The sequence below is a fragment of the Bombus huntii genome, chromosome 8, assembly GCF_024542735.1.
Source record: "Bombus huntii isolate Logan2020A chromosome 8, iyBomHunt1.1, whole genome shotgun sequence".
In the NCBI taxonomy this organism is placed as follows: domain Eukaryota; kingdom Metazoa; phylum Arthropoda; class Insecta; order Hymenoptera; family Apidae; genus Bombus; species Bombus huntii.
Window position 1 is genome coordinate 15,345,867 of NC_066245.1, and position 18,734 is coordinate 15,364,600.

The 18,734-nt window shown below is 41.0% G+C and overlaps 2 protein-coding genes across 9 annotated transcripts; both read left to right on the forward strand.

Annotated features, from left to right (window-relative positions):
- Positions 1-461: 461 nt before the first annotated feature.
- Positions 462-7,825, forward strand: LOC126868727 (translation machinery-associated protein 16 homolog). 8 transcript variants are annotated; one of them, XR_007690689.1, is made up of 8 exons: positions 462-662; positions 1,019-1,299; positions 3,075-3,196; positions 4,036-4,127; positions 4,246-4,390; positions 4,475-4,615; positions 4,682-4,888; positions 7,537-7,825. XR_007690689.1 is itself a non-coding variant. In XM_050624522.1 (4 exons), the coding sequence occupies exons 1-4, from the start codon at positions 1,255-1,257 to the stop codon at positions 7,549-7,551; spliced, it is 297 nt and encodes a 98-aa protein (XP_050480479.1). In that variant the 5' UTR covers positions 1,039-1,254; the 3' UTR covers positions 7,552-7,825. The 8 variants fall into 8 exon arrangements, 1 of the variants encoding a protein (XP_050480479.1); XR_007690688.1 differs by lacking the exon at positions 3,075-3,196 and adding an exon at positions 3,668-3,856; XR_007690686.1 differs by lacking the exon at positions 3,075-3,196 and having other exon boundaries at positions 466-662.
- A 1,110-nt stretch (positions 7,826-8,935) lies between these two features.
- On the forward strand, positions 8,936-14,485 carry LOC126868454 (uncharacterized). Its single transcript, XM_050623907.1, has 2 exons — positions 8,936-10,058; positions 10,611-14,485. The coding sequence occupies exons 1-2, from the start codon at positions 8,936-8,938 to the stop codon at positions 14,483-14,485; spliced, it is 4,998 nt and encodes a 1,665-aa protein (XP_050479864.1).
- Positions 14,486-18,734: the final 4,249 nt, after the last annotated feature.

An 18,734-nucleotide genomic window follows, 5' to 3' on the forward strand; every position in this document is an offset into this window, starting at 1 on the left:
TTGTTGTTTGAGACATTCAGTTACCACAAAACAAAAACACCACTCTATTACGGCCGACGTAAACAAAAGATGACAGATTTTTCAAATTCTCGGACAACAAACACAGGCTTACACACTTACTGTTTTAAAGTCACAGTCTGTCGTTGAACTTTCGCCAAGTAACTTGATACGTACAGATACACGTCCCTCGAAATCAGTTTTCGACGAAAATATATACGTGACATGTTATGTTGCAACCGAACGTGAATTTCTCCCGGGAAATAGTCTGATATCGTTTATTTATGCGTCTCTCAAATACGAATTTTACTATACACTTCGTTTAAGGCACGCCATTTTGCAAAACGATTATCGAAAGATTACTGCTTACATCGAGATCGAGAATAGATTCGCAGGAAGCTGGATGCCGCGATTTCTTCCCGCGCTTTACTTTTCTCCGAAGTTCTGATTGGTTGATTTCCTGCTGCCATATTCGGTTTCGCCGAGAATCGTGAACACGTACGCCGGAAGCAATGCGGGGTAATTATTTGATTTATTTCATAATATTATTTAACATATATCGTGAAAAGTTCTGAATATTCGGATTCTTCTGTTATCGTTTCATCGTGTGTTAGCATTATCAGCTCTCGGTATCGAATTGACAAACAGAATTTTTCTCATAGAAAGTGAGTCACATTAAGTATGTGTATATGTATAGTCGAAGCAATGCAATTAAAAATTTTTCTATTTTAATTGGAATTATTTATCACAGACATTTTACCGAGGATTCATTTTATAAATCTTATATATATGTGTGTAATCATATATGTGTGTATTCATATATATATATTATAAATTGGTTTTATATATATATATAATATAACCAATATATAATATATAATATATATATATATATAACCAATTTATAATATATATATGAATTCACACACACACACATACATACATATACATATGAATATATACACACACACACATATATATACAATACAATAGAAATACTTTCGTGTGCTATTATACGTAGTTCGATAGTTTACATTTCACGGGCCCCGTGTTGCACCCGCATTGCTTTCGTTCCTGTTTCCAACGTATAAGTGTAGCGTCAGTGATTCGCGTGACGCGACGTAACCTTCAACGTTTGTTTTTCTCGGTTTATGCGTTGTGTGTTCGTTTGAATGAAAATGTCGCGAGTGTTGTAACAAAAACCACGGAAAACAGAAGAAGAATACGGGAGCAAAAGGAATTCCAGGCTACAGCAGAATGCCCATTACCCAACAGGGTTTCGTTCCATGGTATTTCAACGAGGTAAGCTACCTTTTTTAGTACGCTTCAAGGCGCCTCTGTTCAACCAATTAATTTGCGTCCAACACCATTTTAACTTCGTATACGCAGAGAAAATATCGTTCTTTTGTATTTTCTAACTCTGATCTATGTATAAATTTACCGCGACGGATCATTTCTACGGATTAACGTATCTTATAAAAACGTTGCGTGAAATGTTAATCGTATATAAGTCTTGAAATATTTATACTAATTTCATAGAGGAACGTAGTTGGTACCTTCCGGCTGGCATATTGTATGCTTGTTACATGAACTTTCCAAATATCTTACAGTTAAATGGTTGGATTGTTTACTAGAATAAGCAACGCAGCATTGTTTTTGATTTATTGTTAATGAATTTATAGAATCATATTGTTTTACACATATACACTATCGCTCAAAAGTATCCCAACATTTGATTACTTTTGATATTATGTTATTTAATTGCACAATCAAATTGACAGTACGTGCTGATATATAATGATTACGATCTGTATTATTATCTTATTCCTATGACGTGGTTTTAACAAAGGTCGTAACAAAACGGTCAGAAAAAGTTCTTTATTCACAGACTCTGTAGCCTGTAAGAAACGAATTAATTAATTAAGAATCTCGTTGTAACCTACAGGTTCGAAAAAGGCTGATAGGCTTTGGTCTACGTGGTGGTTGGGAATTTTCATTCGTTTCGAGTTCGCTTAGCTGATAAATAGTGAATGTGCATTTCTTCCAAAATAAAGAAGAAAGCGAAGTCGATAGAAACGTGGGTCAAATTTGAAATCACTTCTCGGTTATGTGGAGGTTGATTAAACACGTTGGTGTATATAGTGATGAGACGAGTTGATATTTGGTGTAGTCAAATGTGTTTAAAACTATCGGCAGTACTCTTCTAACGATCTCCTTCTAACGAATTTAAATTCGACTTCGGTTGACGGTTGCGCGTAGCGGCGATATTGTTCTGTCCGGAGTTTGTTTATTATCAAGTTTCGTACCTCAAGACGGTATCAATGCCCCGAGGCAAAACAACAACATGAGTTACTCTCGATTCGCATCGTCCTATGATTCATATGCCGCTACAATATGCAATCGAATAAAGTGATAAATAGCTTGCGAATGTTTACGCGTCTCTGAAAATGTTAAAAGATATAACATGTTTAACGCGAAGTATTCGTGATTATATTCGCTGCAATTTGAAATATCTGCGTGCAGTCTCGTAGATTTTGAATAAAAATTTATCTTTTATCGAAAAATACATACATGTTTTGGCCTATATATAGCTTTATACTCTTGTAAACTAAAAAAGAAATCGAAAAAATGTGATGTTGACTCTTGGAGTAAAAAATTCATTTATATCAATACTACTTTTAGAAATGCACCAAGAGAAGCAAGACAAATTATTGACGAAACACAGGATAGTCATTTCCGATCCAAAAGAAAAACGCAACTAAAATAATATGTAGATAGCTATTAAGGCAACATGCAGATATGCAAAAAGAAAAATAAATGTGGAAAGATACATAAAATCAAAGAGATTTTGAAATTATAAAGTTCTCCTGTGTTATGTCTAAAATGGAAATAATAAAGTCATTGAAATGATCCATCATTTCAAACTAATATCGCTTCTCTTTACTTCAGAACTGCTATAAACATTTTAAATATCATTATGTCTTGGTTCCCTTGCGAAGTTCTCGAAGAATTCGTCAAATGATGTCATCAACAATATAAATAATCGTAAAAAATGTATATTTGTGTTTAAAAAATAGGCGAATAAAGAGAAATAGGATAATCGAGACTGGTGAAAAAGGATCAACCTTTTCAGCAATGGCAAGGCACATCCCGCATCTGATACAAGCGGAAGAGAAATCAATTCCTATCATGTCACACGGTGAACAAGAACGCAAATACGGAATCTTTTGTATAATACTACTCCAAATTCTGTTGAGTCGCAGTAATAATAATAATCGGGTGTTGACTTCTGCTCGTTTTTACTTGAAGTCTGCTCGTTACCTCTTTGACATTTGGAGGATCGTTTTCTGTCGAAACCCGTTCCATCTGACGTTAAAACCAATAAAAACAATATTACGATAAAGACTTTTATCTCCATTGTCGTCAACTTCCGTCAAGTCTTCGTTTTCTGCTCGCTGGATATAATACGGATTCCCAAAAACTTTCTTCGTATGAAATTTTACTAATGTACATTTATCAAACATTGCACATTTTAAAATAGGTTATCATTATAAGATTAAAAAATATAGCTAAAAATATTTTGAAACGGAAGAAACCAATTTTGAAGTTTGTTGGCCCGGAAATGTCATGGTAAGAAGGTATACTTCGATATTATTTTTACTCTCGATAGGCGTCGCTGTCGTTGCTGTTGTCACATACGAGACACAACAAATCACGAAATTGACAAATCACCGGTGATCTCCTCGAGTCGCAGTTCGAACGTTTCACAAATAAGTTAAAGTATTGAACTTTAGATATAGTGGTAAAATTTATTGCATGAATCCAACAGAGTGACGGTTCAGAGTGTCATAACAAAGAGGTATATTTTGTCTACTCCATTAGTGCTTCTAAGCGTGTGATACTGTCGACGATTCGCCTGTGCATGATTATACATTGAGTAAACGTATAGTCTGAGTTGGAGTTTTGATGATTAGGATAATCGAAATAATTCATAGCCATGGTAATATTTTAACTAATTTATTTTGTTGTCTTTTATAGGCCACTGCAATGAGAAAGGAATTCCTGAAGCCAAAAAAAATGATACATCCAAATAGCAGAAAGTCTATCGCTATTACGAAAAAAGCCAAAAAGTAAATACAATTACTATTAAATTGTGTGATTTATGTTATGTACATTTCATTTATTTTATATGATTATATAATACTTTTGTGTACTAAAGAAGGAAATGGACAATGTGTTTTGTTTCAGAATATCAAATAGACAGAAGGCAGAAATGTCCCGCTTGATAAAACAGAATTCAATAGGAGAGAAAATATCATGGATCAGAAACAATATGATTCCAGGCGTGTGTCCCTATACTCCAGAGTTAACTGCAAGTTTGTTAGAAACGGAGGTAAAACAAAAATGTATACACATGATGATACAGAGATTGTACATTAAAGATGTGATTAGTTATAGTTCTATATTTGATCCAAAGGTATGTAGCAAGAAATGATGAAGCAATGGAAGAAATTACTATTAAAAGATCTATAGGTAGCAACAGGAGTAGACAGCATGCTAGGAGGGAACATATAATTAGAGTAGAAAGAACTAGGAGAATATCATACACGTGGAATAGGTAAAGAATTACAGCCAAATTTATTTTCAATATATCCTGATGTACAAACTCTCCTTTATTTTTCAGAAATTTCTGATATTTTAAATGCAACTCAGTGTGAAATGTTATTGAATTGGAATAATGAATTACAGTGTGTGAATAATTCTAAATTTATAAGGTTTGGCGAGAAAGATTTAAAGAAAGTATTAGAGCTAAGACAAAGAATGAAAATAAGCCATATTAGACTATTCAAATCTCTGTTAGCTATGCCTGTAAACAAGAAGAATTTATTAAGTAAGTCAAGTCAATTGATTTAGATGAAAATAATCAATCGGCAGAACGTGTAATGGAAATAGAATAAATTCTGTAGATATATGTCTTTTTATCTTTCACCTCTATTTAAAAACAAGAAAACAGAAGAAAAGCGAACAGTTTCGTCCTTTTTTGTTTTCGAAATGCTAGAAACCGCATATCGTCTTGCTCTTATCTCCCACGAGAAACAGTCACGTCACAAGATACAAGAGTACGATAGAAGAGAAAAGAAAATGTTCGATCGTGAAATATACAACAAAACTGAAACACGTAGATGAATCACACGCACATCATTAATATTCTGCATCGTTTCTTCGCCTTTTCTTTTATTTTTTCGCTAGTTGCTCCATTATTTAAGAACGAAGATATAGCAATTATTCTCAAAATTGTACATTTCGAAATGGTAAGAAAATCAATAGTACAATGATAAATATACGATTTTAAAAACTTTTTAAATTTCTTACATACTTAGCATTAATCAAATAGCTTAGTATATAAAAGAGTGTACTTGTGTCGCATGTTATAGATGCAGCTGCGTTCGTTACAACAATTCCAATTCCAAGGAATTTCTCTCGAAGATCGCAGTGAAGAATTTGCTTTGTTAAATTATTACTGGTATACTTCGTCAACGTGTGGTATATCGATACAATTTGTCAACCATCACTTTCAATAGCTTCTCGCTAATAAAAACATTTCGTAACTATTTAATAAGAAGCAGTATATTCTTAATTATTTAGAAATTTACTTAATGATGTTTAAAAATACGAATATGTTTAAAAATTATAATGTAAATATATATATTTCATTTCATGTTTTACTAATATATCTCTAATTTAGATTAAATATCTGAAACTTGAAGGAAACTTAAAACTTTCAACACATCGCATACGTTTCAAATTTAGTGCATAGTTCTTGGGTTACATTACCTTCGCTTTCCAAAGATTAATCTTAATATATGGATTTAATGCATTATACAATAACCTCTCTTTGTCAGAAAATTTTAGAAATTATCTATATGATCATAATCTTATTTCATGGTGGATATATTAGATTTGATGGACTATATCTTAATTTTATTTTATATTACTATTAGTAGAACAGTAAGTAGAAAGGTTACGTATATGCACTGTTACACAGTACGAATAAGCATACAATTTTTTATATTTCGCTTGTAACAGCAATCTGTAATTCTGTAATTATCTGTCTTCACATAATACTTAAAATTCGCATTTTAAAATCATAATGAACAATATGTTCATTCTGAAAATATTTGTTAAAATACAAGATTTTGTTAAAGAAATCATGTTTGTTGATGTACGCATATATACGTGTGCACTTTAGTGTTCAAATTCTTATAGTTATCTGGTTTGAAAATATTCAGTTCATAAGTTCGTAAAATGTAAGAAAATTTTTGCGGCGTTTGGTATTTCAATTTCTCGCGCGCATTGCATACAAACGAAGCCTCGTCGCCTCAGCCAATCAAGAATCGGCTAGGCTCACTTTTAGCGGGATACCACCATTCTACCGTCGAAGAGCGAGACTTTTTTCTGTTTCTTTCCATTGGTAGACTATTTGATCGTTTTTATTACCGGTGGCTTGTATCATAAACTTTTGAAACATAAGTTCGATATAAGTTTATTTAAATCTTTGATTTTGTTTCGTACAGTTCATTAATTGCAGGACTGAATAATGAAATAATTAGCATTCTATTCCATGCTTTTTCATACAGCAATGTTTAGTAACGTTTCATTTATGATATACACATTTATGATGTCTATATATCTATATGTCTATATGTCATGTATATTTAACTTAATATTTAACTTAATATGACGAAATTATACGTAATTCTATAATTTCTCTAAAAAATACCAAAGTGGAATTAGACGTAATGAAATAAGAAATCATTACTTTTATGAGAGTTCAAATATCTTCAACGTTTTTTTATTTTAAATAATTTTTTCCTCGAGCTGTACTACAAAATAAAGTTTTGAACAATTCGATAAAATAATTAGTATATTATCAATTGAAATTAAAATAAAAATTGAAATATCTCATATATTATATGAATTGTAAATTCTTGACGAGAACATCGTAGCGTCACTAAATCTTTGTCAACAACTTTTTGTTTTCACGAGAGCTCTACAATACCAGACACGTGTAAACGCATATACAAAACGTATCCTTGAGTGTTCCAGGAATTTGACGAATTCTATTCGTGTATGTATGGATAGCCGACAACTCTAGCCCCCTACTTCTCCCTAACCCAAATTCGTCGGGTAAATCGCAGTATGGGATGTCAGTTTAGCGTAGACAATCAGAGGAATCAGACGTATGTCCATCCGTGTCATTTCGCGACAGGTGGCTTTGGCACTTTGGTAGACATTTTTCTACCGTTCAAACTCACACTATTGTTATTTTCATTTAATTGTACGTTTTTCTTCAATACTTCGTTGTAATCTATTATTTAATTACCTTTGTTTTTCCGACTGTCTTTTTGGTTGTCCCATTTGCCGGTAGCTCGTGCAATATGTTTTCGAAAAACAATTTTACCCTGATCATTGTTTCATTTTCAAATGATTTATTCTTTTTATACATTTGTTTTAATATTTCGCTCTTTTTTTGTGCAGATTACTATTATATGATACCGAGGGGAACTTTGATGTATTAGAAGGATGCTGTGAAATTCGAAAGGACGGGATGAAAGTCAAGAGGACACCATGGTGATTAACGATAAATTTGATAACTTTTCGTCGAAATGTGATAATATTTGTTCACTTTTAGATTAACTCCATTTCTTATAAATATTTCGTGATATTATCGTAATTAATATCTAATATAACAAATTCTAAATTCACGGTTTATTAGAACACCAAGATGAAAAATGCAAGATTAAAGAAATTATTTTTTTCTTTCGAATATATTGTTACGACGCCTAAAACATCTGCACGCCAGCCCGCGCGACCGGACAACATCCGACCTGCGTAACGGCACTTCGACCCTCAATAAACCTAAGGACCCACCATAACTTTCACTTCCCTGCATTGTTTAGCCATATGTCTTCAATCCGATTGTCTTGAAGAATTGCTAAAACCTAAAAATATGCTCGAAACACAGTCGGTTTTATAGGTGTCCTTGGGTTTATTAGTCGCCTTCAAAACACGGAGAAAGCGGGTATGCACCCATTAGGAAAACCCGAATAGCCCTGTAATAAAACAGGCTAGGTTTTCTCATACACACCGTCATTTACGCACCACGATGGTAGAAGACTCCCTACTCATCCCTTCGAGCAGTAGTGCAGCATGACCAATCGACACCGCGGTTCGTTACCCTCACTTTTCCTAACGAAAGTGGGACCAACGAATCCGCGTTCTTTAGGCACAGGGGCACCCCACACCGAACTTTCTTCCGTATTAAACGAAAGAGCGACAAACAGTCTACCCACTAACGCCTAACGCGACAGTCTACCCACTAACGCCTAACGCGACGGTCTACCAGCTAACGCCTAACGAGACAGTCTACCAACTAACGCCTAACGCGGCAATCTACACATAGCGCGAGAGTCGCATACTTCACGCAAATCCTTTTGTAACTAAGTGCTTGGAAATATATACTTTATAATACTGTGAATCCCAGTGTTATACCAAATCAATCACCCCTTATTATCTCAAAGGAAATCAGGGGATCGATCAATTCGTGGTGTCGATTGTTATAATCGTAACGGGGATTTACGACCCCCGTTGACGACTCTCCACGCGAGTACGTCTCCCCGCGATTGGTCGAATTTACATGGTCCTTCGAGCCGGATTTCGTGCCACCAAAAAGTGCACTAACCAGTGACTATACAGTGTCGTGTGAGATCCAAGTTCCAACCACTTAGTCAACTGAGCAAGGGAACCGCCATCGGAGAGAAGCACCTCCGTCGCGCAGCATCTACACGAGCCCACGCCGCATCGTAACGATTAGCAACAGAATCCCAGATCAACGTCCATTTGATCAAGGTAAGGGCGTTCATTATCAAAATCAAACATGGCCCAAGCTGAATCAATCAGCACGTTACGGCGGAGACGAGGCGTCCTAGCCCGTCGACTTGCAACCATAAGGCGCGAACTCGATGAGTACGAAGCGTCTGGGAAGGCAAACAGAATCTTCCTAGCATCTTGCCGCAGCTCGTTCGATGAGCTTTGGAAGAGGATACTCGAGGTACAAGAAGAGTTAGGTGTGGTAGATGAGGGGGAAGATGCACGGGTAGATTCGTTATCGCAAGAGCATCGGGAGCTTGACATGCGGTTCCGAGAGCTCTTTGAGCAAATATCAGCAACAACCCCGTCGACTACAACAAGAGGTGAGACGTGCCGGAAACCAGAGCCGACCACCGTTCCAGAGGTCCGCGTGCCCCAATTCGACGGTGCCCTCGAGAATTGGACCTATTTCTACGACACGTTCACATCCATAGTGGACCGTAACGAAGGTTTGACGAATGTCCAAAAGTTCCAGCATCTACGCTCATCTATAACTGGACGGGCCGCACAGAGTATCCAGTCATTAGAACTCACAGAGGCCAACTATTCCATCGCGCTTGATACACTGAAGGACAAGTTCAATTGCCCCCTCCAAATCTGCATGCGCCATTGGAATCTGATGCGCAATTATCCGGAAATAAAAAGGGAAACTCCAGAGGCCCTGGAGGATTTGCTGGAAACCATCAGCGTAAATCTAAAGGCGCTCGAACATCTAAAGGAGCCCGTCACTTCAAACATAGCGATGATCGAATTGATCGCGTCGAAGTTGCCCGCGTCCAGCCTGCGTAAATGGCAACGCACACTGCCCCGCCAAAAGGTGCCATCCTATCAGCATCTGATAGACTTTCTCAAAACACGGGCGAACGGGACTCAATTCCTCTCTAAAGAGAAGGAATCAAAAGGGTCAACACACAAACACCGCAGTCAGCGAACAACCATACCGCATGGGCGAACCCTTGCTACAACCAGCAGAACGGTGGTGTGTCCGACCTGCAACGGACATCACGAGATCAGACACTGCAAAATATTCAAGGCCAAATCAGCGACCAAACGTTTTCAAATCGTGAAGAAGGCGTCGTTGTGCATAAATTGCCTAGGCACAGGACATTCGCCGACACAGTGTACATCGGGTTCGTGTCGTATCTGCGGTCACCGACACCATACGTATCTACACCGCGAAAAAACCCAGGTAGATTCATGGTCGTCGAGCGGTCGATCTTCGAGCGGTCGATCTTCGAGCGGTCGATCGGCAAGCGGTTGGTCGCCGAGCAGTCGGTCGTCGGACAGTCGCTCATCGAGCGGTCGGTCGTCGGGCAGTCGCGCATCGAGCGGTCGGTCGTCGGGCAATCGCGCACCGAGCGGTCGGTCGTCGGGCAGTCGTTCATCACGCAAGCGAGCCTCCACCGAACAATCCCCATCGGGATCATCGAAGTCGCGGTCGTCCCACAAATCGAGGCGAACATCCGACACTTCACGGAAGCATACATCTTCGGCTCCAAGAGGTACGAAAGAGCATTCCTCGTACGAGTCACGCTCAGCCCGGATCCGGAACACCACCCCAACCTCTTCATCCAAGTCCCAACCGGGGCAAAACTGACTGTCCGAGACTACGACAGCAAAGGGGATCGGACTAACAAACACATCTCCCCACACCCCTCTGCATCATGATCTGTTGGCCACAGCACAGATCAAGGTTTTAAACAAACAGGCACAACCAATCCGAGCCCGAGCCTTACTCGACACTGGGTCGAGCATGAACTTCATGACCGACAGGCTCGCGAACTCCCTCGGTATAAGGCAAAGGAGATGTGCGATCCAGATCGGAGCCCTCGACAATTTGAGCACCACGGCAAAACGTTACACCACGGCCACCATCACGTCGACGGACGGCGAGTACAAGAAGACATTGAGATTTCTTGTTATCCCGGCCATATCGATCCTCGTACCAAGCGAGCCCATCGATCCCTCGAGTCTGGGACTACCCAGAAATATTCATCTAGCCGATCCACAATTCCATTGCCCAGCCCCGATCGATGTATTACTTAGTACCGGATCAACATTTGCGTCGCTGTGCATCGGGCAGGTCAATCTGGCACAACCAGGCGAACCTGAACTACGCCTACAGAAAACACGCTTCGGCTGGGTAATCGGGGGGAGTCCCACGTCCCAAACCGCGATAAATACGTTCCACGCAACCACAACGGCTCTGCAAGAGGACCTCGCACGGTTTTGGGAGATCGACGAGGGACCGGCCACTACTCATCTTTCGGAATCGGAACGACTATGTGAAGAACATTTCCGAAACCATGTCCGACGAACCAAGGAAGGCAGATACATCGTTGCATTACCGTTCAACGAAAGGCTTTCCTCACTAGGGTCATCGAAGGCCGCTGCAATGAGCAGGCTCGCCTCTCTTCATCGCCGATTCCAACGCGACAAACAATATGAAACCGCGTATAGTGCTGTGATTCAAGAATATTTAGACTTGGGTCACATGACAAAGATCAACACGGATCACGCCACCGACCACGGATATTATTTACCACATCACGGCGTGACCAAGGAATCGAGCGACACCACCAAGCTACGGGTTGTGTTCGACGGCTCAGCTTCAAGTACCACGGGAGTGTCTCTAAACGACGCCCTTCATACGGGTCCGAAATTACAAGAAGACCTGAGGAACATCCTATTGAGATTCCGGTCATTTCAATATGTCCTTACCGGCGACATCGAGAAGATGTACCGCCAATTCCTCCTACGTCCAGAAGATCGTCCCTACCAAAAGATTCTGTGGCGTGCCGACAACGGAGAGATCGAAACTTACCGACTCAACACCGTAACGTTCGGTCTATCCGCAGCCCCGTATCTGGCCATCCGATGTCTCAAACAGTTGGCAGAGGACGAGGGACCTCGATTTCCGAGAGCAGCGCAGATCCTACGGCGAGACTTCTATGTCGACGATGCGTTGACCGGAGCCGACACGAAGGACGAAGCCCTATCAATCAGGAGTGATCTCACGAGATTACTTAAGCGAGCCGGTCTAAATATCCGCAAATGGGCCTCAAACGATCGGGATCTGCTGAGAGGGCTACCTGAGGAAGACACCAAGCAGAAATTACATCTCGGTGAGTCATCCACGTTAAAAACACTCGGCGTCTTTTGGGATTCAGCCGACGATACCATACTATATTCGGTCAAGACGAACAGTGACACTTCCCGAATCACAAAGCGATCAATCAGCTCAGTCATCGCACAAATATATGATCCACTAGGATTGCTCGCGCCGGTAATCGTTCGAGCAAAAATGATTTTGCAACAAGTCTGGACGTTGAAGGTAGATTGGGACGAATCCCTTCCGTCAGACGTACACACAGCATGGATCAAATACCACACCCAATTGCCGTTGTTAAATGCGGTAAGGTTCCCTCGGAAGACCATCCTAGAATCCGCAACGAAAATTGAGCTCCACGGATTCTGTGACGCTAGCGAAAGGGCATATGGGGCGTGCGTCTACGTGCGGACGACTGACCGAAAGAACCATATTTGGACTCGACTCCTCACGGCGCGGTCGAAGGTAGCGCCGCTCAAATCGCTCTCCATACCACGTCTCGAATTAAGTGGGGCACTTATTTTGACGTCCTTGATTTCGTCAATACAACAGGCCCTGACGACCAAGATATCGCGAATAGTTTACTGGACTGACTCCACCATCGTACTCCATTGGATCAGGTCTTCGCCGCACACCTTGAAAACATTTGTGGCGAATCGAGTCGCTGAGATACAGACCAAGACCAATATCTCCGACTGGCGTCATGTGCCTACCGACGATAATCCAGCGGATCTCATCTCCCGAGGCCAGACGCCCAAGGAATTCCTATGTCCGTCCATTTGGAAAAACGGGCCAAGGTGGCTCCTGCAAAGCGAAAGCTATTGGCCGGTTTGGAGCCCGATACCGGTAGTCGACCTCCCGGAGCAAAAGAAGACGATCTGTCTGAGGACGAGTGTTAACGACAACACTCTCCTCCATCGCTACTCGTCTTGGCCAAGACTAATAAGAATCGTCGCCCGGTGTCTTCGATGGAGACATAAGCAACACCGAACTGCCCATCTCACCACAGACGAACTGACCGCAGCGCACAACAGGCTAATAAAAATCTTACAATCCCAGCATTTCGCGCCTGAAATTCGGATCCTCCAAAAGAATCGAAGCGAGGACGTTGGAGGGAAACTACAGCCATTAAACCCCTTCCTCGACGAAGATGGGCTACTCCGGGTAGGAGGGCGACTAACCAACTCCGCCATACCCTTCAGCCAAAAACACCCGATCATCCTACCCAAATCCCCGGTGACAGAGCTAATTATAGAACAAGAGCACCGGAACAATCATCACACAGGGACCCAAGCTACCCTATACGCGATGAGACTGCGCTATTGGCCGATCGACGGCCGTAGCCAGGTATGGCGCACTCTCAGAAGGTGCGTCCGCTGCTGCAGAGCCAACCCTCCACCAGTGGAATACTTGATGGGTGATTTGCCAGAGGCGCGTATTACCGAATCGCGGCCGTTCACGAACGTCGGAATCGACTACTGCGGCCCATTCAACATCAAGGAGAGGAGGGACCGCAACCGACGTAAAATCAAGACGTACGCCGCCATATTCGTTTGTCTGGCGACAAAGGCGGTCCACATAGAGTTAGTCAGCGACCTAACCACCGACGCCTTCTTGGCCGCGCTACGCCGTTTCATCTCGCGGCGAGGATACTGCGCAACGATCCTCACCGACAACGGCACCAATTTCGTCGGGGCTAATCGGGAGCTGCAAGAACTCCGGACCCTATTGCAGTCCGACGACCACCAGGATAGGGTACAGAATTTTCTCGCCGACCGACAAATACAATGGCGTTTTAATCCTCCGAACACACCACATTTTGGCGGCTTATGGGAAGCCGCAGTTAAATCGTTCAAACGCCATCTCATCCGCGTGGTCGGCACGGAGCTCCTGACCTTTGAACACCTCAACACCCTTGTGATCGAAATTGAGGCCATTCTCAATTCACGCCCACTGACTCCCATCTCATCCGATCCGAAAGATCCCCCTGTCCTCACTCCCGGTCATTTTCTAATCGGTGATACCCTAACCAGTTTACGGGAGCGTGATTTCAGGACAGTTCCATCAGGACGGCTATCCAGTTGGCAGCGCATTCACCAGATTAAGCAGCACTTCTGGAGCCGATGGTATCGAGAATACCTAAACGAGTTAACCCGCCGCAGCAAATGGGACAAGGGCAAACACAACATTCATGAAGGCACCGTAGTAATCCTCAGGGAGGACAACGTGCCCTCTATGCAGTGGCCTTTGGGCCGCGTAATCAAGGTCCATCCAGGAGCCGACGGAATCATCCGGACCGCTACCGTGCAGACGGCAACAAGCATCCTGGACCGCGGCGTCAAAAGACTGGTCCCCTTACCCATCCACCCAGATCCAGACGAGGCCGAACGCCCACACGGAGCGAAGGAGGTCACCAACGACACACCAGACTCCACAGCCAGAATTTGATCGGTGCCCTCTCAACGGGGGGAGGATGTTACGACGCCTAAAACATCTGCACGCCAGCCCGCGCGACCGGACAACATCCGACCTGCGTAACGGCACTTCGACCCTCAATAAACCTAAGGACCCACCATAACTTTCACTTCCCTGCATTGTTTAGCCATATGTCTTCAATCCGATTGTCTTGAAGAATTGCTAAAACCTAAAAATATGCTCGAAACACAGTCGGTTTTATAGGTGTCCTTGGGTTTATTAGTCGCCTTCAAAACACGGAGAAAGCGGGTATGCACCCATTAGGAAAACCCGAATAGCCCTGTAATAAAACAGGCTAGGTTTTCTCATACACACCGTCATTTACGCACCACGATGGTAGAAGACTCCCTACTCATCCCTTCGAGCAGTAGTGCAGCATGACCAATCGACACCGCGGTTCGTTACCCTCACTTTTCCTAACGAAAGTGGGACCAACGAATCCGCGTTCTTTAGGCACAGGGGCACCCCACACCGAACTTTCTTCCGTATTAAACGAAAGAGCGACAAACAGTCTACCCACTAACGCCTAACGCGACAGTCTACCCACTAACGCCTAACGCGACGGTCTACCAGCTAACGCCTAACGAGACAGTCTACCAACTAACGCCTAACGCGGCAATCTACACATAGCGCGAGAGTCGCATACTTCACGCAAATCCTTTTGTAACTAAGTGCTTGGAAATATATACTTTATAATACTGTGAATCCCAGTGTTATACCAAATCAATCACCCCTTATTATCTCAAAGGAAATCAGGGGATCGATCAATTCGTGGTGTCGATTGTTATAATCGTAACGGGGATTTACGACCCCCGTTGACGACTCTCCACGCGAGTACGTCTCCCCGCGATTGGTCGAATTTACATATATTAAATTATATTTCCGAAGAAATTGAATAGATTGTTTAACATAAATTTAACATAGATTCTCTCGATTCTGTTTCATTTGAGTAAGAAATTCAAATAACTTTCTCATTTTGCTTCATTATTCGTAAATTGTCTGTAATATAATATGGACTATTAATTTCGTTTTTCTCAATAACTTTTATTACATTTGAGAAATTACGTTATCACAGACTAGTTAAAACAGTTTCTGCATATCGCGTTATTTTCGTATTGCGCAGCTTTGTTTAACGGGCAGAAAAAGTGCGCCATGTTGCATTAGAACGAAGTCAAGTAATGCATAAAATATTTGAAATTATAATGGCGGACATTCTATTTGGCGGATAACTTTTACAAATCAATCGTATTATGCAATATTCATACATATATTTGACAATAATAAAAAATACTTTGAAAATATTTTAAATATACTAACGATATATTTTCTTTCGCATTTTTGGTATAATATTTATGTGTATATTTTCGTGCTCTTGATATGATATATGATTCTACCTATGGTAAATAAATAATAATTAATTCGTAGTTCTAAGAAAGCAGTATTTTCGTAAACAAACACTCGACAGAAAAAAGAAAAAAATTTCCTTTTCCTATCCCCTACCTCTAATAAAGTTTTCTTTCAGAATATTTTTATGTCCGCGCGCAATGCGGTCGGTAGAATCAGCGTTTGCTGCGTTAAATCACATTTAATATTGATTTAGAGCATAATAACTTTCATTAAATGTAATTATAATAATCAGACGCGAAATTAGGGTCTGTGTGTTCGCCGATTGTCAGTTGACATAACGGATGCGTTAGTCTATTATTATTATTATTATTATTTTTTTATTTGCTTTGCTTTGCTATGCTTTATTAAAGTTTTCTTCCATCGAATTCGATGATTTCAATTTGATGACGACTTGATAACGAATCCCTTGGATCAGAACAATATCGAACACGACATTCTTTACATCTAATCGTGAGTCGCATGCGTTTTTGTTCTTCAAGTCACTCAATTATATCGAAGGATGGAAGGTCCGAATCGACACGGGCAATTTGTTATATACGTAGAATTTTTGACGAGCATAGTGACCGCGGTTATTTATTATACCCGTGAGTAGTAACATTTTTGTCTATATTTTATTTATTAGTTTAGGATAGGTTTTCTTGCACACCGCGTTTTTAAATGATGATGAATATATATGTCGGAGATGAAAGGACACCGGAGCCTTCCCTTTGGAACTTCGGGAAAACCCCTTAATACTGTAATCTAGATTCTACCATAGCCGTTATTAAGCAATTGTCGTCATTCAATCCGATTGTATTTGTTCGAGATTTGTGATAATGAGCTTGGGCTCGAGGTGACAACCAGTCGCCGAACGTAGTCGCGTTCAAGGGATGAACGTTTTGCCTAACAAAGGTATGGAGTAATAGTATAGCTCTCCTTAAAAAGAAATAGTTGTAGCAGCACGGGACAATAAACATTCCAACGGTTTCTGTCCCGTGGCTCGTCACACACAGACCCTATTCTTCCTAACAGTCCCTAAATCTACCACCTACTACAGGGAGATACGGGAAATCTGCTTTTCTCACGAATGACGCTTCCCGCTAGCAACTTTCTCTCAAGGGTGGTTAGCATCCTTCTTCAACCACCAACCTAGAAATTAACCAATTAACAGAAACGTCCATTTCCCTCACTTTCCGAACGAAGGCTTTCCTCGACGAATCCGACGATCTCGTGTCCTTAGACACGCCCTATTATAGTTCTCCTCTGCAGCATCATTGTGACGGAAAGTCATTCTCTCGTGAGGTCGCATTAGCGAGATACATAGCGTCTTTACGCTCTGTGGATATTCTACGTTTTAACAAAGACTTAGTTCAGTAATACTTGTACCGTAGACAAGCAAGTGGAGTACAACTTGGATTTTGGAAGAAAGCGCATTTGGTTATCCCGTTGACTGCGGATTCGCTATTGAACCTAAGATCATTGTTATTAGCATCTCGATTAGCTAATTACCACGGTTACTTGTCAAATTCTGTAATAATCGTATTTGCGCTAGTAAATATCTTCTCTATTGCATAACAACGATGTCTAATCCAAATGAAAATTCGCTTCACGCCCCTAACCTTAATCATAATCTGAACCCGACATATATAATATATATAAGTATGGTATTTACATATTACAATATAAAGTATTTTGTGTAAGTAATATAATGTTGATAATAATATAATTATATATATTGTATTATTAGATATAACTAATGTATATATGCATATGATTGAAAATTACACAATATATTATGTAAATTCGACCAATTGCGGGGAGACGTAATCGCGAGGAGAGACGTCAACGGGAGTCGTAAATTCCCGTTACGATTATAACAATCGACACCACGAATTGATCGATCCCCTGATTTCCGGTGAGATAATAGGGGTGATTGAGTTTGTATAACACTGTGATTCACAGAATTATAAATTATATGTCGGATCACGATTCGAATTTTGGGCGCGCGACGACTCTTCATGTGGACTAGCCATCGTTTCACAAAGCCGAGATTTTATTTACACGTATATACAGGTCTATCACTAAGCTTAATAAATAATAAGTACAACTAACAATAAGTCTAACAAACACTAAGCCTAATGAATAATACGATCTACGAATAATTAAATTAAATAATACTATTAGCAATGTTCGAGTTCAAACGAATCCACGGTCACCGGGATAACTCCTTACTAAGCGAAACTAACTTAGACGCAAATGCGATCGTCGAAAATGCTCGATGTATCACTCTCCAAGGCAATCGCAAGAATGCCAGCCTCGTGGAGATTTTTCTTCCTGTACGATTGCATTTTGTTTTCTATACCCGTTTGGAAGCATCGAGAAGGTTCCAAACGCCGTTGCTAGGCACACTCGTTGGAAGCATCGAGAAAGTTCCAAACGCCGTTGCTAGGCAGTTTCTGCCTGGAGTTTTGATTACTAATACAATGTATGTCCCATTGCATCGGCACCTCCGAGGCAACATCACACGTGGCTAGGCCCGCTCTCGAGGCCGCATGCCGCCACAACCACATTTCTCGGAAAACACATACAACCACTCCAGACCTCCGTTAGATAAAACATCCATCCCGTGACCGTGGCTACGTTCAGCGACCGATTGTCACCTCGAACCCAATCTCGCTTATTACAAATCTTAAGCAATTACAACTATAATAAAATCTAGGCTAAGGTACTAGAGGATGTTCCCAAAATTTCCAAGGAAAGGCTTCGGCTTTCCTTTCATCTCCGACACGGCCATCCTGACTATCACACGTCCTCGGGTGTACCTTCGTCAACAAAA